Source organism: Balaenoptera acutorostrata, chromosome 7 (assembly GCF_949987535.1).
Source record: "Balaenoptera acutorostrata chromosome 7, mBalAcu1.1, whole genome shotgun sequence".
Classification (NCBI taxonomy): domain Eukaryota; kingdom Metazoa; phylum Chordata; class Mammalia; order Artiodactyla; family Balaenopteridae; genus Balaenoptera; species Balaenoptera acutorostrata.
Window position 1 is genome coordinate 17,155,687 of NC_080070.1, and position 22,156 is coordinate 17,177,842.

Below are 22,156 nucleotides of genomic sequence, written 5' to 3' on the forward strand. Positions count from 1 at the left end.
ACCCAGAGGCAAAAAGCATTGTTGTCACACGGGGTGACACCAAAGATTTATTAGTATATTCCTCCAAGAGATATTTAAAATAAGTGCTATGTTTCCAAAGATTATGAAACAGTGTAATAGTAATATGGGTAGGGTTTTGGCTGTTCTTTAATGTCTTCCTTCAAAAGCAAATACTACTTTCTTTCAAAATTGGGTGTATAAAATCTACTTTTGTTACTCTGAAGCAACATATACCATATTACATACTCAGACTTTGTGTATAATATATTTATTTGCATACAGAAATATGTATTTCTATTATACATTTTATTACTCTATGTATAGAATATGTATATTAAGCATACAGCATATTCCAGGAAGATACATCAAATATGCACACAGTTCATGCTGTAGCGTGCACCCTTTTAAGAGAAGCATATTTAAGAGGCATGGTATTATATATACATGCTGAACATACATTTTGCACAATTCATCCAGCTTTGGGTGCTTCCCTAATCTATTTGCAACGCCAGTGCTGTGATTGTTGAAAGGGATACTATCAAACTGGGGAAAAGGCAACGACCAGTGAACTAAGTAGGAGAAAATAAAAGTAGATTGCATTTCTAAGTATATGTTGCCATCGTTTTGAACTCCCGTCTCTCCCAATGTCAGATGTTTAGGGTCAAAAAAGTGGTGCATGGACAAAGAGCAGGAGTATGTGGGACCTTCAGCTTTGACATTCAAACCAGAAAGCTTATCCTATGTGGCTTATTATACTGATGACTTTGTCCTACCACTTGGGAGCTGACATTAAATTAATGATGAACTGGTAAAAAGGAAATCATTTCTTTTTTCAAGAAATGAACTAGCTTTTTCACATTCTTAAATTCCTCTTCTTATAAGACCGCTCTGGGATATTTACATTATTGCTATGAGGAAAGAAGAAGTTCTTGACAGATATTTACCTTTCCAGTGAAGATAAAGGAGATGCATCCTATTGTTTCTGAAAGAGGCTGTTAAGGTTTTTGACAGGAAAAATAGCAGCTCCAATAGAAAGTGAACATATCAACTGCAACCATTTTAATAGCCAACTACTTCAACTTCAATTGACTGGACACTGTGGCAATCTAAGTGGACATTAAGATGTTGGAAACAATGTGCTATGTGCATGGTCTGGTGATTTTGGATATGTAGATGTGCCCTGCGTTCCCAGTCTGTGAATTACAAATACACCAGACTCAATGGATGACAGTGTGTCTGATACATGATTGGTGAACATTACCTTTTTCAAACAGATGAACAATTTGCATTGATATTCTAAGAGTGATACAGGATTATTTTCCCACTTATATAAAGCAAGCTCTCGAATCCCTTAAAATAGGCCAGGGTTTCTCAACTTTGGCACTGCTGACATTTTGAGCCAAAAAATTCTTAGTTGTGGGGTCTTTCCTGTGCATTGTAAGCTGTTTAGCAGCATCCCTGCCCCTATTCACTAGATGCCAATAGCCCTCCCTCAAGTTGTGACAACCAACAATGTCTCCACACATTGTTAGATGTCCCCTGGGAGGAAAAATGGTCCCTAGTTGGGAGCCACTGAAATAGACAAATCCAGCAATAGTTAATGCAAGCCTTTGGATGCAGTCTCCATATCTTTCTAATCATCTACTATTTTCAGTATTCTTTCCATTTTTCTGATTCCGGTTTACAAAGCTTCCACGATGTGTCAGTCTCTATTCAATTCCTTCCTTTAATTTTTGATTGTTTCTCTTTCAGTAAGGTTGTGGTAGATACGGTGAAGATCAAGAATAGAAGGAAGAAAGGAAAGGATGTAATGGCAATGGAGAGTAAGAGGCAGTTTGATTCACGATGAGTTGGATTGCTAGAGAAGGCAAAAAAGGACCCAAATCCTGAATCCTCAATCCTTGAATCCAAAGAGTTCATCCCACCTAAAGTGATACGTTGACTTGAAGAAACAAAATAAAAATAAATACGGATTTTAAATATAAAAGTTTACATTAAGGTAGAATAAAGATATCTGCATGAACTGATGCTGTATGTTTATAAATAGAAGATTTAGTTGGGGAGGAATGACTGAAGTTGTTGAAACAAGAAGTTATTTTTATAAAGGATAAGTTCTGTACAAAAATTATTTGCAATTTGCTTCTTACTAATTGTTCTTTTTTGTTGTTATTTGCCTTGTGCTTTTTTTTCAGCTCTCAAAATTTTTGAGATGCCATCAGTGAGGCAAGTCACACAAAATTAATTGAAGTGCTAAAGTCTAATACTGACAAATTCATCATGCAACTCACATGGATATTACTGGTCAAGTTATCATAAAGCCCATAAATCTAAAATGCAAAATGTGAAATTTGAAAAGGGTTTTATAAATTTGATTTCTATTGATTGGGCCATCTTTAGAAAATCTGATTGGAAGACTATAGCAAATATAGTAAGAAAAAAAAGTTGAGGGGTAAAAATAACTAAGTGTGAGTCAATATAATTGTATATTTATTTGGGGTACCAATAAAAAGTCTTACATAGACAAGATTTATATAAAGCCGCCGTTGGGCAATCGTTTCTGATATGACTTTTCTATGGTCTAGAATTTTAAAAAATGGTGAGAAGTGGCACAAGTGCAGCCACTTACATTCTTTCAGATTTTTCTGAGCTCACTTGGCCTGTTTAGGTATCCATAACATTTCTGCCATAAAGATTACTACTTCTATTGACAGAATTTTGAAGTTAAAAAATTTTAGGGAGAACTGACGATTTGAGGGAAAAAATAGGTGGTTTCAGTATATGTTTTTTAATTACTCTATTTTTTTTTCCCTCCATAGGTCATAGGATGGTTATAACCTCACTTATCTGTAAGTTGAATATCATCCTTTAGCAAGCATTGAAGAGAAGGTCTTATTCTCTTGGGACTGACCCAAAAGTCATTGGTGCCACGTGAATAAGTTAATCCTGTTTTAGAATCCAGACGAATAAAGCAGCATCTTCCTGCTGACAAAGGCCAGGAGTTCATGTTTACAAGTTAGCATGTCATACGTAGGTTAGGCAGATCAGGTTGAAACAGGATGCCCTTTCAACCTTCTATTTTCTTATCTCAAAATTCACCTTCCCTCAGTAAACTTTCTCCAACAAGAATGACCATTGTTCAATTTGATGAAACCTCAATTTAAAAAATGACTTTGGTTTCTCAAGCATGTTTATATATTAAGTAGGCTATTCTATTAAAATAAGAGGCTAGTTTAGTAGAAAACCAGATTGGTGAAAATATTTCACATGAAGAATCATAAGTGAACTAAATCCTCATAGGGTTTTATACCCCCAAAGAATGCAAAAGACACAGTGGGCAGGGGTGAAATACCCTTTTTCATGGCTGTCTCTGTATTTAGTGAAAGTCCTGCAGATTTTGCCCTTACACAATGTAAAACAGGGAAGTATAAAGACCAATGCCATATGAGAAAAATAATGATGTAATCTAATTAAGTTTTTTGTTTGTTTTTGTTTGTTTGCTCTCTTTTGATGGTGGGAAAGGGAAAGGTAAAAAATGATAAGCATTTATTATGTTGCAATTCTCCACATAAAACCATAACAAGAGAATAATATATGTTAAACACTCCGGAGGCCATTTCTACATCCTTTTTTGATATTCTTTGTTCACTTTGCCATTGTATAATGGCTTTCTTTATGTTTAACTCTCCAGGTTAGTTTGTAACTGTGGCATTTCATCCTCATATGGACACTTGGGAACAAAAAAATGAAAAAAAGGAGTGAGGTTATTATTCTTTTTGTGCAGAGATAAAATTATAGATTCAGAAGCCCTTCTTCAAGAGAGTATGAGAAAGCATAGATCATTTCTTAAATCCACAGTTCCAACATGTCTCCTTAATGGTCTCCTTGCTCCTAAACTGACAAGGTTTATAAGGTGCAAATTTCAAACTGGAGCATAGGCACCATAAGAGTGTCACTGCTGGGCTCCTTAATTGCACGTTCCATGATAAGACTATAAAGTGCAATGGCAGAAATTTGAAAACTAGGAGCTCTTTTATTCTGTTTCTTCTCGCCAAGCTCCCCTTGACTACCTTCTTTCTTTACAAAGATGTTTTACCTTGTGGCGCCTATGTTCTTATAATGACACATGAGAAGGTGTTTAAAGGTCTTCTTGAAGGTGGCATTACAAAGTGCATAGCAGGCAGGGTTGATAGTGCTGTTGATGTAACAGAGCCAATAACCAATTGTCCACACTGTGTTGGGGATGCAGGGTGCACAGAAGGTGTTAATGAGCACCATGACATTGTATGGGGCCCAAGTGATGATGAAAGCCAACAGAATGGCCAAGATCGTCCTGGTCACTTTCTTTTCCCGGGAAGGAGGAGGCTTCTTTTTTGCGGGCTGCTTGGTCATCTTTACAATCTTGCGAGCAACAATGTTCTGTTTTTCATTTCCATTCTGACCTGAAGAACCAACTAGCTCCACGGTGGTATTAGTTGGGGTATATGAGTCACCTTTTTGGGTCTTGGTGACAATTTTGATGCATGTTTGCCTTGAGTTCTCATCTTTGGAATGGCCCAGGGAAGTGGAAACTGTGTTTTCATCCTGGGTTATTTCATCATCTCTCATATTAGAGGCGACAGCACTGACTGAGGTGGAATCATTGGAGCTCTCCTTTTCCTCCCCCTGGACACAGTTTTCAGTCACAGCATCTCTGGGAGCTTTGCCATTCTGGATTTTGTTGTGCTCCAGGCCATCATCACTGCCAGGCATGTTGTTGTTGTTTGGCTTCACTATCCTTCCTTGTACCAGACTTGGAGAAACTGGATCTTGGTTGGCCACAGGCTCCTTTTTGTCCTTCTTTATCCTGCTCTTACTGGCTCGGGATATGTGCCAGTATAACACAGTCATGATGATCACAGGCAAATAGAAAGCTGCAATGGCAGTGCCAAAGGTGACAGCAGCATTGGAAAAAAACTGAATGTAGCATTCCCCATCCTCCACAGTTCTCACCCCTACAATGAACTGCCAGAAGAGAATGGCCGGAGCCCAGAGGATAAAGGAGAGAACCCAGGCAGCTGCAATCATCATACCTGCCATTTTTGTGGTCCGCTTGACGGGATAGGTGAGTGGTTTTGTGACACAAAAGTATCTGTCAAAGCTGATGATGAGCAGATTCATTACTGAGGCATTGCTGACCACGTAGTCCAGGGCTAGCCAAAGGTCACACACCACAGGACCCAAAGGCCAGTAGCCAATCACAGTGTAAAGGGTGTACAAGTTCATGGAGAAAACACCAATGATGAGGTCAGCACAGGCCAAGCTGAACAAAAAGTAATTGTTGACGGTCTGGAGGTGGCGGTTGACTTTAATGGAGACCATGACCAGGATGTTCCCAATAATGGTCACCAAACTGAGGGACCCAGCCACAAGGACAATAAAAACCACTTCAAATGTCTTATAAGGACTGCTCAGAGCCAGGCCATTGTTAGAGGAGTTTGTTGAGTTATTCATTTTGTGTTCTCTAATCAGTAGCCAAGTAGCCAAATACACATTTAAATCTGCAGGGAAATAGAATAAAATTAACAAATACATAATATAAACATTGCTTTAAAATATATCAGATTTCTCTCTTTTGAACTACATTTTTTACTCCAAAATCTTCCTTCTTTCTCCTACAAGTTTATTGTGACTACCCGCCTCAATTACCCCCATGAAAAGCAAAGACTTTAAATGAAGGATTCAAAAGATCCTTTCAGGCTGGCAATGTATTTGAAGCCTGATGACATTTTGAATATGTTCATATCTAGAACTGAATATCTGTCTGTTTATCTATCTATCTACCTATCTGTCATCAGTCAATTTAACTGAGCATAATATTGATGAATTGAACTAAATGAGCCAAAATTATATAAAAAACTTTCCAAAGCATCAAGAGGTTTCTGGTATAGACATAAAAATTAATAAACCAATAGGAGGACAAGATTATGGGGGAAGCATAAAACATATAATATTGTGTGTGACTTTTTCCACCAGGTTTCTCTGTTTTTCATAATAATAATGATAATGATAATAATAAAGTTAATAATGATACTCCTTTTAGCCAATACATTCCCCGCAGTGAGTATTATTTTTTTCTGATCTCCATTTTACACTTGGAGTTAGTGTCACATAGCATATTCTATGTAGTTAGCAATATTCCATATCCTGCAAAAGAAATTATTTATCAAATGTATATTGATATGATTATATGAATTTTCTGATTTTTTTTCCAAATCACTACCAAGTCTATTATCTTATTGTTCTTCCAGACAAATCTTTGGTACAGTCGGGCTAGAAATTATATTTGTTCAGCAGAACAGGGAACTGAAGCCCAGAAAGATTAACTAATTTATATAAGGTCACATATCAAGTCAATGATAGAGATAAGACTATGAACCTTAGTTTGTTCAATCATTCACTCATTCACTTTGTCCTCACATACCTCTAAAGTAACTCAGGATTAAGCATTATGATATATATACTCTGGGTATTCCCTGATAATTAAGACAAGGTCCTTGCCTGTGAGAGGCATATGCTCTGGTGACAGTGATGGGTTGGTAAAGGAGCAATTATTAAACTGGAGTGCACTTTCTGCTGCCCAACCCTGTTGTGTTTAAGTAAACACATGTTCACCATTTTCAGATAATATCATCGAAGTCTGGAGACAACTGCACAATCTTTCATAAGGGACACTGGAAAGAAAGTTGAGTTTATCAAATGAGCTATGACACATTTCTGGGGACACTACCTCTGAAGGAAGTAGCCCAAGTTGACAAAATCAATGAGTTGTGTGTATCAGAAAGTAAGCATTGTTGAGAAGTTATTTGTTGGCATTTTTAAATTGAGAAATCTCTATTCATTCAGGTCCCCCTAATTACAAAGAAATACAGATGGGGCAGTGGTTTTCCCTTGTAATTCATGTAGAAAATTATTTGCTAAGCACCTTCATAGTACAAATAGCATTTAAATGAAATGGATTATTCTTCTTGGAAAGCAAGTTATCTTCAAGTATATTTTTAAAAAACAATAACTTAGGAGGAATTTGGCCTTAATAAACAAGACCCAAAACTCAGAAGCCATAAGAAAAATATATGTAAGCACTACATAATTATTTGAAATTTTTGCATAAAAAAAGTAAAAATAAAAATTGAGAAACAATATTTATAAAAGCACATGATGAAAAGCTACCTAATGTCCTTAATATAAAAAGTTGTGAAAGGAAATAAGGAAAGATGAGAAGACTAACAATCTAAAACGTTGATATACTTGCTAGATGAAAGACAAATTAAATGTTAAATTTTAATCATATGAAAAGATATTCAACCTCACAATTTAAAAATGCAAATATGTTGTCATTAGTTGGGATATAGGAGGTGGTTTAGTCATTCCATGACCTACTATCCTGACCCTAACTCATCATTCTAAGCACCCTAAAAGGTAAAGACACCCAAATCCAAGTCACCCAAAGACAACTGTAATATAGACTGAGAAAAGAAAATGCAGACACAAACAGTGGAAACCATTTCTTCATCCACAGTTGTTAAAATTATTGGACATTATTGGCTGGAGTTATTGGGGTAATTTCCTTGCAGGGAACCGTATCTGTATCTCTAAAAATGTAAATACATGTATAAAAATTTAACATGAAGAAACACTTGTCTCAGGAATACTACATATAGGAATTTATATTTCAGCTATAGTTAGAAAAATGTGCAAGAGGTCTACTCAAGGACGTCCATTCAGAAATATTATAGCAAAAAAAAAAAAAAACCACCTAGAAACATTAAAACAATTCATTGACAGAGGTCTCATCATAAATTTCTTAAGGAAAACGTAAGGAATTTGAATTTAATCTCTAAGTCATGGAGAAACTTTGAAGAGTTTAATTAGGAAGTAGTTTTGATGGAATGGAATTTACCATATTTTGTTCCAAAATTCTCCATATTCTGTTTTACCCATCTCTGTGAATCCTATTACCATCAAGTTAAAATTCTTAGCCATCTCCTGGCTTCCTGCCTCTCCCACACTTCCTGCAACCATGACCTGTCAACTCTACTTTTTTTTTTTTTTTTTAAATAGAAAGTCTTTATTTATTTATTTATTTATTTATGGCTGTGTTGGGTCTTCGTTTCTGTGCGAGGGCTTTCTCTAGTTGTGGCAAGTGGGGGCCATCTCTTCATCGCGGTGCGCGGGCTTCTCACTATCACAGCCTCTCTTGTTGCGGAGCACAGGCTCCAGACGCGCAGGCTCAGTAATTGTGGCTCACGGGCCCAGTTGCTCCGTGGTATGTGGGATCTTCCCAGACCAGGGCTCGAACCCGTGTGCCCTGCATTGGCAGGCAGATTCTCAACCACTGCGCCACCAGGGAAGCCCAACTCTACTTTTTAAGTATCTTCTGAAGTTATACCTTGTTCCCATTTTCACTCCCATTTCCTTATGCTAGGCCCTACTTACTTTTATTATTGACATAATTAGACCCTTGATAAAATTTATAATCTTGCCCCTTGCATCTTTCCAGAAGTATCTCAGAACTTCCCTAAATATCTCACATTAAAGGCAATTACATGCAGTTATCCAAACACAACACTGTATGTTACAACTTCATGCCATTTTCCATCCTTGTCTCGTATCTTAAAAGAACCTCCCCCGCAACCCCTCATCCTTACATCCGCACATTTCTCACCTGTCTGCCTCCTATTCAGCCTTCAGGCATCATCAACTCTATGAAACCCTTTTGATAGCTTTTAGCCTAGCTGTTTTTTCCATAGCATGCCTCATATCATTTTATTCTGTTCTGTTGCTCTTATTCGCCTGTTTGTCTAGAGTTATTTGAATATCAAGTGGAAAGCTGAGTAAATTATACTCCTCAGACTATACCCAACATCCTCATCAGTCTCTGCATGGTCCTCTTATTTTTATTTCATCAATGTTTTCCTTCTTTTCATTGTTATTTCTCACATTCCATTACCCCTTCTCTCCTTTAGAACTTGTTCAAGTTGCTTGTACTATTTCTTTGGCTAGATATGCAACTCTGGAAAATATACATTTTTTCCCTTATGATCTTAATTTACTAAATGATACTGTGTCCTAGATGTTGTTCTGTTTCTTTTTATTTTTCACTCCATATTATGTTTTTATATTGCTCCAGCTATTTCAAATGTATTGCTTCTATTGATAATTCCATAGTGAGTAAATCATAGCATCTTTTCTTATACATTTCTCTAGTGATGGGCATGCAGTTTGCCTCAAACTGCTTGAAATGGTGCTGAAATTAAAATTTTCCTATTGTATCATGGACTTGAGTTACAAATTTCCCTATCATATAATCCCAAGATAGGGACCAAGGCACTGGACGAAGGCATGGGTATAAGCCTTCTTCTGACTACAGTCATATTATTCTCTTGGATAGCTGCAGAGGATCCTACTCTGACCAGGTAAGTCCTGTTTCTTAATAACCTTTAAACAATTGTTATTATGCAACTTCGTAATATTTGCCAATCCCAGAGAGACAACATGCAGCTTTTTGTCTTAATTTCTATTTCTCTGATTACTAGAGAGGCTGAGCACTTTGTTTCCTACAGTTAGTAGCCTTTCAGGTTTCAGTTTTTGTAGATCCCCTGTTTAGACCTTTGACCCATAGGACACTGATTGATACACTATCTATGTATTTTTCTTCGTCACTAACAAAACTGTGAATTTTGACTTCTGAGTCTTTGTAGCTCTACCATCCAGCTCACTGCCTCGAATATAACTGGTGCTCAAAAATGTTTGTTGAATCAATACAGGATCAACAATTAATATTATTAATTCAACCCCTATTTACCTAATCAGTGGAATTGTTTCAATACCACTGCTTTTGGTCATTACTTATACAATTGTTTATTCATGTAATTTATTTGAACAAAATAATTTCACTAATCCAATCATTATTCTAATGATTCCTTATTAGCTAATACAACAGTAAGTTCAGAATTCTGACTTGCTTATAAGCTTGCTTTTGTCTGTTCATTAGATAAGTTCATGGATATTTTTAGAATTGAGTTATATGTATGTTTCAAAATGTTCATTTTAATACTTTGATTGAAAAGTACCAAATATTAATTTTCCCAGTATCTTTTTTGACACTTTAATTTATTCTTCACACTCATTTTAATAAAACATAGAGCAATATTTATTTTATTTAAAAAATATTTTTGGTGACTTCCTCTGGAGAATTTTATATATATATATATATATATATATATATATAAAACATTTAAGTTAAAAAATAAACTAGCTTGATCTCTTATTTTATGGATATAAGAAACTGTAAGAATGAGTAAGGGATTTGGTTCTTGCCATAACTTCTGCTAAAAACAATAACTATTATTATTCTAAAACTTTACAATAACATAAAGCTTCATGATTCTCATGCTTATGAGCATGCTTTACGTTTTCAATTAAAAAAAATAATTGAAAGAAAAAATAATCTTAGGACTCTAAATATATGTTATCTCACTTAATATTAACAACTCTATAAAATATACAGAACAGGTCCTATCATCCCCTTTATCTTAAGAAGTAAGCTCAGGCTATACGAAGAGATTAAGTGAATTGTCTTGGTTTCAAGGCCAGTGAGTAAATGTCTGCAACTCAAATCAATGTCTTTACCCTTCGGTTAGATACTCTCTCTGTTTCTCTCCCCACTTGAGAACTATCCTTTATCCAACAGAGGTTGCTAGCTAAGACAGATTCCACTTCGGGGTCCTGGAATGCTTATTCAAGTAAAACATAATAAATTTATACAATGTTAACATACTTAGTTGCTATCGTACCCTCTAAAATTTTAGAGTTATAATATTTACTTGTTTATACTAATGCTATATGTAAAAATGGAAAACATTCACTTAGAAGCAAGCACAAGTATTTGAAGAATGGCATTCCTTTCTCCTCATGTGACACACAAGCCTACGTAAGGACTGTTCCTCTTCTATTAAAGAAAACAGCTGTCTTTCATAAAGCTTTAGGCACCTCTGCTGTTTACAGTTCTGTAAGAGTTTTTACCTCTGATGTGGCATCACAGGATTTTATTAAAGCAATAATTGTTACATCATTGATGAAATAACATAATCGCAACAAAGCAAGCAATGAAGATGACCTTTAAAGGACTCAATATCTTAATATGGCAAACGTATAATAATCCATTTGTTATTTTACTGTTAGTTTATGACTAAGTCCTGAAAATACTACAGAAACTTACGAGAAAAAATATTGTGTCCTTAGCTTCTTCACTGCTTGAGTCCCTATATGTAGCAGTGAGGAATGTAGCGGTTTAATATCCTGGCAAAGTTGTGGGTGATAATCTCTGCTCTTAATTATTAGCTATGTTTTTTTTTTCTCAAATAAGAATAATAGCAACCCTATTTTTCATCTAGAGCTGTGGTAAGGATCAAGTGAGATAATGTCTCTGAACCCTGATCTATAAATGTTAAGCATTAAATAAATACTACTAATATTTACTATTGTTAAATGAGTATAAATATTCACCTTTCTTAATAGTTAACAGAAAATTGTGTGTGTGTATATGAAATAGATTAAGAGTGAGGAAATGTGGGGTGTAGTGGTACTGGTAATACTAAGTTATCATTATCAATGATATTAAGTTATTAATAATATTAAATAATCAATGATAATAATAATATTGATAATAATACAACAAATGTTGAGCATGATTACTCTTCACAGCAACTCCTGAGGTGATTATTATTGTATACCTTTTTATAAATATTGAACTAAAGATCGAATAATTAAGACTCAAATTGAGATTCAAACCCAAATTACTTGGTTCCAGACTCAGTATTTATATTCATCGTTTGTCTGAGGAACAGTTTTGCCTAGCAGCCAGTGTGAGCCCCCCCAAATTTATCATAATTTATTTATGACTAATCCAAGGTCAAGTTGGGTCTTTGGATTAGACAACAGAGGATCATCATGTCCAGGCCAATATTGTGACTTTGGACAGGAGATGTTCACAACGAGACAAAGAGTTAGTAAGTGAGGTTCTGCACATGAAAATATGTGACATTTAAGATTAAAACATTTTTCTAAAAGCAATCATCATAAAAACATATCACCAGGTAAATTGATATATAACTTCTCACAAAATTTTCACGTCAACTACGCAGAAGTTCTAACATTGACAGTAACTGATCTTTTGGAACTGTTACAGAGAAAATGCTAACTTAAATGATTTTTTAAAAATTTCATGGGGGACTTCCCTGGCGGTCCAGTGGTTAAGACTTGGTACTCCCAATGCAGGTGGCACAGGTTCAATCCCTGGTAGGGGAACTAAGATCCCGCATGCCGTTCAGTGTGGCCAAAAAAAAAAAAAAAAATTCTAATATATATTTGAATACACAGCAAAAATTTGATAAAATAAATGGGGTTTTCTTCACACTCTGCCCAAGTCAGGCAAGATGCCTGATATATAATGATCACTTTCACAGGTGCATCCACAACAGAATAAGCTAATAATAAATTTATTAATACATGTATAACCTAAATGCTAGAATTTTCTGCACATTATTTTATTTAATTCTCACAATACTCTGAAAACAATAATCATCTTTTCCAGCTTTACAGATGACTGTGATCAGAGAGCTGGCAAATACTAGGGCTATGGTCCAAATTTAGGTATCCGACTCCTATGGTCACATTCTTTCTACTATGCCATACCAGGAAACAAAAGCTGATTTATTACAAAAGCTTTCTAGGGCTTCCCTGGTGGCACAGTGGTTAAGAATCCGCCTGCCAATGCAGGGGACACAGGTTCGAGTCCTGGTCCGGAAAGATCCCACATGCCGTGGAGCAACAAAGCCTGTGTGCTACAACTACTGAGCCTGTGCTCTAGAGCCCGTGAGCCACAACCACTGAAGCCCGCGTGCCTAGAGCCCGTGCTCCGCAACAAGAGAAGCCACCGCAACGAGAAGTCCGTGCACCACAATGAAGAGTAGGCCCTGCTCGCCACAACTAGAGAAAGGCCGTGCACAGCAATGAAGACCCAATACAGCCAAAAATAAACAAACGAACAAATAAATAAATAAAAATTAAAAATAAAAGCTTTCTAGAAGAATTTAAAAAATCAGGAAAAAGGAGCCCATGATTGACAACAAGTGGACTCCAGGGAAAGAAGATACGTGGTTGCATAAAAAAATTTCAGAACAAGAAGTCAAGAGGAATTCACATAAACCTGAATTTATGATTGTTTATAGTTAAAGTTTGTTTTAAAAATGTAATCTTAACCTATATGCTTTCTATAGATTTCTAACTTCTGCTGCTATTTAAACACATTACTAAAAATGGCAAAGTTTTCTGGGTTTTGTTTGTCCCTCTCTTTCAGACACTGGTCTCTAAGAGGCAGCCTAATCATTGAGCAAACACTAGGGACAAAATCATCAGCCTTGCCAGTGTCGCCTGAAATTCCCTCAACTGATAGAGTAATAAGGCCCATTTTAGCTTTTTAAATTGCAGATATAAGGGCTAAACACCACAGTCTGTCCTGAGATAATTAAAAGTTGACTTCAACAATATTATGCTTAGATATCTAGCTTTCAGTACAAAATAACAACTATTATAAAAAACATGAAAAAATATAAGGATGATAGAATAAAATATCAGACTGTCATTAGAAACAAGACTATACTATATACTAGGAACAAGGAGCTAGTAGACAGTCTAGGAGACTTACCCATATCTCTTCTCTGCCTTAAGAAGGAAACGGTAATTTTACACCATGTTATCATCAATTAGAAAGCAAATGAAGCTTATTTATTTTTAATTTTATAGCATATATTTCTAAATTAATATACTATATTGTATAATAATCTGATAAATTAAAATCTAACTGTGTAATTTCCCTGACATGGAAGAGTGACCATTGAGGTGTATAGTCTATACTCTGTTTTAGATCTTCTACACATTCAAACAGTCCCACTAATTTTTAAAACCTTTGATATGGGAATTTAATAGGCTTGAGATTATTCCTACATCAATGATCAATCACTTCTGCCATCAATGGTGTTGGAGAGGAAAATAAAAGAAAAGAGATTTGGGGAGAGACTTTTTAAGGAAGTCTTGGGAAGCAAAGTCCCTTTTCTCTAAAGAGAGGTTGCAATGTACAGAGTTTTGATACTGATGTAGTAGATGATATAATTTGCTTATATTGTGATGACCCTTACAAATTTTGAATGTCTTTCAATTTTACTTAAAGGAAAAGAAGAGTTCTGTCCCCGGGCCCAGGAGACAGTCAGCACTGATAGCTGATAATATTGACATTCCATACTCTGGTACTTTTTCAGCATCAGACAGAAATGGAGTAAATCTCCACTTTTTTTTCTTTTCTTTAATCAGGTTTTCTTTCAAGTGACACATTAGGAGTCAATACACATATTGAGAGCTTTTTCGAGCTCCTGAAAAATGAGCTCTTGAATCTCACTACACGAGCAGCTATGCTGGGGGTGGTGGCCGCAGAGAACAGTGGCAGCCCTGCTAGGAAACCAGAGCTTCCTCTGTTTCCTTCTTCATTCTAAAACAGCTTATTGAATTTCCGTTATGAACAGATCTTCATTTGCCTTCAAGGGCTGTGGAGGATCAAAGTGAAGGAGTAACGAGTGACCAAACAGAAAATAGAACACATTCTCATCCACAAAGAGTTTATAATCTAGGGGACACACAAACTGCTAATGAAATATCCAGCTACCTAAAACTACTCTGGATAAATACAATGACAAGTGCCAGGGCTAAGAAAGGCTGGTCAGATTGGGGTGAAAAAAATATAGAAGGCTTCCTGGAAACCTTTCCTATTATTTCTATCTCCTTTCTCTTTCTCTTTTTTCCTTCCCTTCACCATTTGCTTTGTGTGACGTTTTTTTTTACTCTGTTCCCAAGATTGTGCATTATATATTTTTCAGGAAAGTGCAATGTACTTTGGTGGATATCCACCCCAGTGCATTGGGCCTGACCACCTGCAGGTTCAGAAACACAAAATAAAACTTAGCCGTTGACTCACCTACACTGACCTTTTAATTATATCTGAAAAGATGTGTTGAAAGTATTCTGAAAGCAATGTGTAGAGTTTTTCTCATTTAGAAAATTGCAGCCCAGTATTGCAGACTTTACCGGGTATGCATTACATAAAATATTTGAAAAAAGAAAGCCTCACGTATAACATTGCATTTATTAAGCCTTACGTTTTGTGCACTTCGCTGGATGTAAGTTGCACTTTCATGAAAAAGAAAAAAATTTAAAAGCAAATGGTAAATAAGCGTGCAAGTAGCTGAAACAGCAATTTGATCCGCACATTAGTATAAATACAAGAGAATTCATGAATTTTTCCAGCGTGAAAACCTTAAAGAATTTCCAAGCCCTTATTACAATGTAAACATGTTTGCAGTTTTGGCTGTCTGTCAAAAATGATACTATTCTTCGTGATGCTGGGACAAACTTCCACTCCATGTTCGCCAAGCTATCTGCTGCCTTCTTCAAAACACATCTTAAACAGCACTTACTCTAGAAAAATGTCATGACTAAGAGGGAAAGAGACCTAACAATGATTTAACTAGTACCCTTGTCCTTGTCTCTACGTCTGTGGCTCCTTTTAGTTATTTTTTTAACACAACCCACCTCCTGCCAAAAGGGAAAAGTGGTCTGGACAGTTATAAACAAAGCATGATCTGGAATAAATCATTCTTTTGACTTTTTAAAATGAAATTCTATCTGAATAAGCACTGCAGCACCCTTTCTTTTCTGTACCAGGAATTTGACTGAACTGCAATATTGATAATCAACATCATCTAGTAAATGGGGCTGACAAAATAGTGCATTCTAGACCAGACAGCAGCAAAAGTGGAGAAAGCCCTCTGTCTAAAGGTTGTTATGTCCTCACAAGGAAGAGGAGTGAAAGGAAAATGGGAGCAATCCTCGAAGAGCTACTGAAAATTGTATATGATTAGGCAGCTGTATTTAAATTGATGCCTGTGTCTTTCTCACCATCTTGAGAAGTTGGAAATTTGTATAGTCGGCTTTCTGTATTCTGTTTTGTTTTTTCCTAAAATAGGCAGGCTGCTGGTTTAATAACTCGAAATCAGTTAATTCATTGCTTGAATTAAACATGTGAATCAAATTTGCAGAGGGATTGAAGCTTGTTATGACGCTGATAGAAAATTCTAGATTGAAAGCTGTTGTTCTAGAGAAGCTGAGGAATTCCAAACAATGCATCCCTTTACAGATTCTTTTCAATGGTGCACATGCCTTCTGTTGACAGCTGAGACTAAGCACAAGCACAAGGCAAATGGAACTCTGGACGGTAGCTCAAGGACAGCTGTGAAGAGAGGAATGAAGATTAGTTTAGGCTCAGAGAGAAGTTTAAAAGTAAGTTAATAGTTGCCTTTGAAGAGTAGACTGGACTTTTTAAGAATAAATGAGATCAGAAGTTGTGTAAAGATTAGGAGGTACAGGAAGAAGTGAAATTCTTCTGACCATAAAGAAAATACAAATTTAGATAAGACATTTATAACAGGTAAGTAGAGAAAAGGACACTTAGTTGTACTTAGGAAGCTAGTATTTATTTTAAGCATGTCTCTGCTTAAGGTTGCCTTGCGTGTGGAAAGAAAAAAAGTTAATCAATGCATGTGTTGCTCTTTTCATAAAAATCCACACATGAAAGGTAAAGGTAAGTGGATTGTGTTTTATAGGCATAATTTTCTTGCTTATAACCTCTGAAAAGAAATGCGCCCATGTGTGTAAGCTTAACAGACATCATCATTCCTCTGGTAGTAAAGCCTAGAATAGGCATAGAGTCCAAAGGAACAAAAGACTCCATAAGGTTGAATCATGGGTCCTTTAACTTTTCAATGACAGAAATGACACAGGCTTCTTATACTTATGATTCATACCAGACTCAATGAAGCTATAAAAATAAAGTAGTAACGAAGTGTAAAGAGTAATGGGCAGCAACTATTTTTATTGTTTCCAATTGAAATACAAAATGATTGTTTCCTCAGAGTCTGATTGCAGCCTATTTCTAGAACGGAGCAAAATGACCACAGTGTTATCCCACTAAAATGTGAAAAATGAGAGCATGGAGAAGATTAAAGTCTTTACTAAATGATCTAATGGCAATTGAGATGAGGCAACATAAAAAGCTACATCAACTCAGCAAAGATTTTTGTATCCAAAGCTCTAATTTAGAGTTAAAATAAAGCAAGTTGGTCAGAGAGAATGAAGAACTTTATGTGGTAAATCAGGACAGTCAACTCTCCTACCTGTTTGAACTAAAGCCACTTTCTTGGTAATAACCACAGGCGAAATCATGACGTAATTTACGATATGTGATACATGTGTCACATAGGTCATCACATGCTGCCCCAACCCTCCCTTCCCCTAATCCCATCCACTTTCTTCTCCCAACACCACAAGTTCAAGCCCAACTAAATATTTAAATACCTCAACTCCTCCTCACTTTCAGACTCTCCAAACACTTTGAAAAATCAGATTTCTCATTCAGACTGAGCTAGAATTATAGGCCTTAACCTTTACTTTTCCCCAGGAGGCAGGTTCCATGTTGACCAAGCCCAGTATGAGGCTATGACAAAAATGACACTTCCTTTCTCAAACTATACCATCTTGGCTAATCATTACCCCCAACACAATTTATGTGCCTTCATCCCCACCATGTCATCTGGTAAAAAAGCAGCTAAACTTTGAGCAGTCCACAACGTGTGGACCTAAATAATGCATGAGAAGGGAAGATCGTCAAATAGACTGTAAATGGATTGAGACTCATGCACATGTCTGCTAGACAGGACGCTCAGTCCGTCAAGCACAATTATACCATCAGCTAAGCAGTTTTAGTTTGTGCTATCTGCTGGGATAGGATTATATCTAGCTGGACCTCTAACAGAGCATGTTAGAAGAGGATCCTGTAAGTAATCAATCTCTGAAACAATGTAAAATGGAAGGAAATAGGAAGCTAAGAGAAGTTGCCCTGGATTCCTTCACCTAACCACTGTGTGTGCAAGTGTGAGCCAGCTGTCAGTGTGTTAGCTGAAGAAGGGATTCTGACCCCTTGAAGAAGAAAAGAAAGAAAGAATGTCTCTGCTCTTAAAATGATAGTAGTCTAAGGAAAATTTCTCATAAAGTATCACTTCCTCCTGAGGGAGAGAGCAGCAAAGACCCACCGGGCCTAGATATCCTTCTAGGCGACGTGGCTGCCGAAGGGCCGGCCTCCGTGCTCCGGAACGGCGGTCTAACTTTTCTTTCTGTAGCCCTTATACACAGATAAGCATAATGGGTTTCTGGATGCAGGAGATAAAGCTTTGGAATTAAACCTGAGACTGAAACCGATCTCCGCTGCAGTTTCTAGCTGTATGGACTTAAAAGCTTAGAGCAACATGGTCACATGATTTGTGAATATGCATAAAATGAATCTGTGACTTACATTTATCATATTCTCTAAATGCTGTTCAGAAACACTATTTTTAAAATTTCATTTTAGCAGTTCTGCTAATTTAAAGCGAATACTTTATAACAACAACAAAACAAAAATATTCATTCTGCCAAACGCTAGCTCTCTTGGGTGAGTTTTTCCAGGCCTTTTCTTGTTTACCCATGCTATTTCTTGTGACTTCTTCAAAATCTTTATCCAAATACTTATCTGCTACATGTTTATTCACTTTGCCCCTCATCCATCCCATCTTCAGCGAGTGTGGCATGTAAGAGACAGCACAGGTTGTCTGAGGGACCACCACAAGGGGCCCATTTCCCAATCTCTAATGTCACGTTACTCCTCTGCCACGACTGGCTAGAAATAGGAAACGTTTTTTATGTTATGGTTACTACAAAACATTTATCTAGAAATACTATTCCACAAACAGCAGACATAGCCTCATCATCTTAAAATCCAGAGGTCATGACGAGGTTAGAGCTGACCTCCAACAGCAAGATGAGGGGTCAGGACCTACAGTACTGATAGTCTTTTGGGGATCAGACGGCCCACCCCAACCTGCTGAGCAGGGCCCCTCCAGGGTGCCACGGCACACTTCACATCCGTAGCCTGTGTATGAGGTCTATGCGTCTCTCAGTCAGTCTCCACTCTGGTTCATGCTTGGCTATCAGGGAACATTTCGTCCAAGTGTTCCAAAGAAAGACTCATTTGTAGGCAGCCTCTTAGTCTCTGTTCTTCATAAAAAAACATCCTCAGTTTTGTGTCTGCATTTAGGAATGTAACTTGTGAGCAGCCTGCCTCCAGCTCTTCCCTTGTTTGGTTGCTTTCAAAGCCCACTGTAAGGCTGGAAGGTGACAGCTTGACCCACTTTGCTACGTGCTTTCTTTTTCTTTTTTTCTTTTTGGTATTGTTATTAAAACAACAAATTACTATGTACACAAAGCAGAAAGTCACAGTGGTATAGCCCTGTCTAAGACAGGGAAGAGAAAGTATCCAAACTACAGAAATACCCAAAACAAGCATGTTGGGGGGTCGGGACTGTGAAATTGGGTGGGGTGAATTTTCATTATTTTTGGCACAATTCCCGGTACATCCTGAGATTTCCAAACTGAGTTTTAAAATAAAGATTGGGAGCCACTTGAATAGAGTTTAATTTCTATTAACATATAATTCCAAGTTTTATAACCAAGTTTTTAACAGCAGACCTATAGCTAGCTCCTTTATTCTTACTATGAACTACACATTCTTACTCAACCAAAAACAAATCTTTAAATGGCCACTTTAAAAGACTGAATGGATTTACAGAATGCAAACAATATTTTCATATGTTGAGGTTAAATGAATTAAAACAATAAGAATTACTTTCAAGAAAATGGAAATTCTTTGAGTATAAAAGCCAGAGAATAAGAAATCATGAAATGTAGTTTTGTACATGGTCAGGGTTTGGATGGATAAGAGCAACAAGGTCGAAAGACCCTTATTTTGTAACTCGAGGGTAAAGCAAAGTGAAAAAAAGATGATTTGAAAGAAAGATAGATTAGGGAAGTCTTTGAGAATATTTTGTTTAGTTTCTTTAAAAAAAAAAAAAAAAGGATGACAAAGCTGAAAAGAAGAAAACCCTGGTGATTGTGGGTCTAAACAATTAAGAACAATTGGTACCATTGGTGAGGCAAGAGCTTAAGAAAGCAGAAAAGAATGGCATACAAGCGACATGGAGAGAGAATGGCCCCAGGGTTAATCTTGCAAATAGGAGGGAAAAGGTTAAGGATGAGAGTAGATTCCGTTAGTTTTGGAGATGTCAAGGAATAGGGTGTTTAGGAAACTTCCTAAAGGCTCTCTATTGAGTATGAGAAAGGTGGGGTATGGCAGAGGACCTAAGGCGTATGGAGACTCCATGGCAGTGAAGACCACTTAGGTAAGATATAATAAACTATTGATGACATTGATCAAGCTGGGATCATGGGATCTCATTGACCAGGATCTCTAACTGGATTTCAATTTCAAATCGATCTATCTCATTACCTGAGGCATTGTCTGTCTATAGCCCTGGTTCGACCTAACCTTCTGACCATGAGTTGAGTACCTTCCCTTTGACAACCCCAAACTCCAGTCAGGGCATATAAGCACACTCCAAAGTTTTAGTAAGTTTCTAAATTCTCCAAGAATAAGTTTTCTCATTGCTTATGCAGTGAAAACACCGGCTCAGCAGATCCATTTCAAGAATTAAATGAGATAATACAAGGGAATTTAAACCAAGCCTCCTAGTCCTGGCTCCTCAACATTTATCCACAGGTATAAGTAAAAGCTTAAAGTTGGCTCTGGCTAGGTTGGGAGTAGAGGTGAAAAGAGAATTACTTTCACAGTTTGTAAAACTGTCAACTGTACAATAGGTCTGCTGGAACTGTTGCTTAACTACTTTCTGTTATTTAGAAAGTATATTCTTGAATTTCCATGAATTGCATAGATTCCCTCTACTTATCCCATATGATGACAATTTTCATGAAGTCACAACCTCTCTCAAATAATCACCATTTATTACTGAATTCTACAAATTTGTAATAAGTAAATTTGCTAATAATTGTTTCCTGTTCGCCAACATGAATCAGGAACTGATTCTAAGCTGCCGTAGAGTAGCAGTGTACATGCTGGGAAGGCAGTGTGTACTATGTGTCCTCTTTATTTATCCTGTTATGTAGAGCAAATGGCACCAGATTATGAATATACAAAGCAAAAAGGTACCATGTGTCATGTATGACTAGCATTTAACTATAATATTAATACATTTTTGAAGGATAATAGTAAATGGTTTTATTAATAATGACTCAAATGCTTTCCAGTTTTATGCTATATAATGAAAAATAAATACATGAAAAAGAAAAGAAGGATATAAATATTAAATAGTGTGAATGGGGCAGTTTAATGACCAAATTAAACAAACCAACCATGTGAAATAAGCCTCGGCTCAAAATGATCAATTTATCTGAGTGAGGGTTCTCTAATTTTAAAATTTGATATTGTCCGATACTGGCAGCTGAATGACTCTGAGGAAACTTCCCTGCTGCCCTTACTTTTACACCAAAAAAACACCTATTTTGCTCTCTTTTAGCTGGCTAGTGGCTGGTCCTACTGTCTTGTCCTTCTGAGCCTCTGTGTGTGTGTGTGTGTGTGTGTGTGTGTGTGTGTGTTTTCTTTTTTAATTTAGGAACTTGGGGGTGCTATCTGGGAGGGGCTTTTATTTTGAATCTGTTTCATCTCAAAAGAAAAATTTTCAATTATGCAAGATGGCGTCTTCTTTAGGAATTCAAGCCAACTGACAGTAGACACATAACCACTCGACACACTCCACTTCTCACACTGATCTCTGTTTGTTTTTAAACAGCAGTGTTGGTCTAAACTCATTCAAAGAGCAGAGGTCTGTGATGTTAAAATATCTGCAGCCTCAGTCAGGAGATAGTATTTACCTCCCTGAGTTTGATTTTTTTTTTTAATTAATTAATTAATTTATTTATCTATGGCTGCACTGGGTCTTCGTTGTTGCGCGCAAGCTTTCACAAGGTGCAGCGAGCATGGGGTACTCTTCGTTGCAGTGCGTGGGCATCTCATTGTGGCTTTTGTTGCGGAGCACAGGCTCTAGGCGCACGGGCCCCGGCAGCTGAG

At 36.7% G+C, this 22,156-nt stretch overlaps 1 protein-coding gene across 2 annotated transcripts in view; it reads right to left on the minus strand.

Annotated features, from left to right (window-relative positions):
- Positions 1 to 313: 313 nt before the first annotated feature.
- CHRM2 (cholinergic receptor muscarinic 2) overlaps positions 314 to 22,156 on the minus strand; it is a 393,752-nt gene continuing 371,909 nt past the window's right edge. For both annotated transcript variants that reach the window (XM_057549479.1, XM_007177100.2), the window contains one exon: positions 314 to 5,537. In XM_057549479.1, coding sequence (XP_057405462.1) covers positions 4,090 to 5,490 — 1,401 coding nt within the window. In that variant the 5' untranslated portion in view covers positions 5,491 to 5,537 and the 3' untranslated portion in view covers positions 314 to 4,089. The remainder of the gene's footprint in view (positions 5,538 to 22,156) is intronic.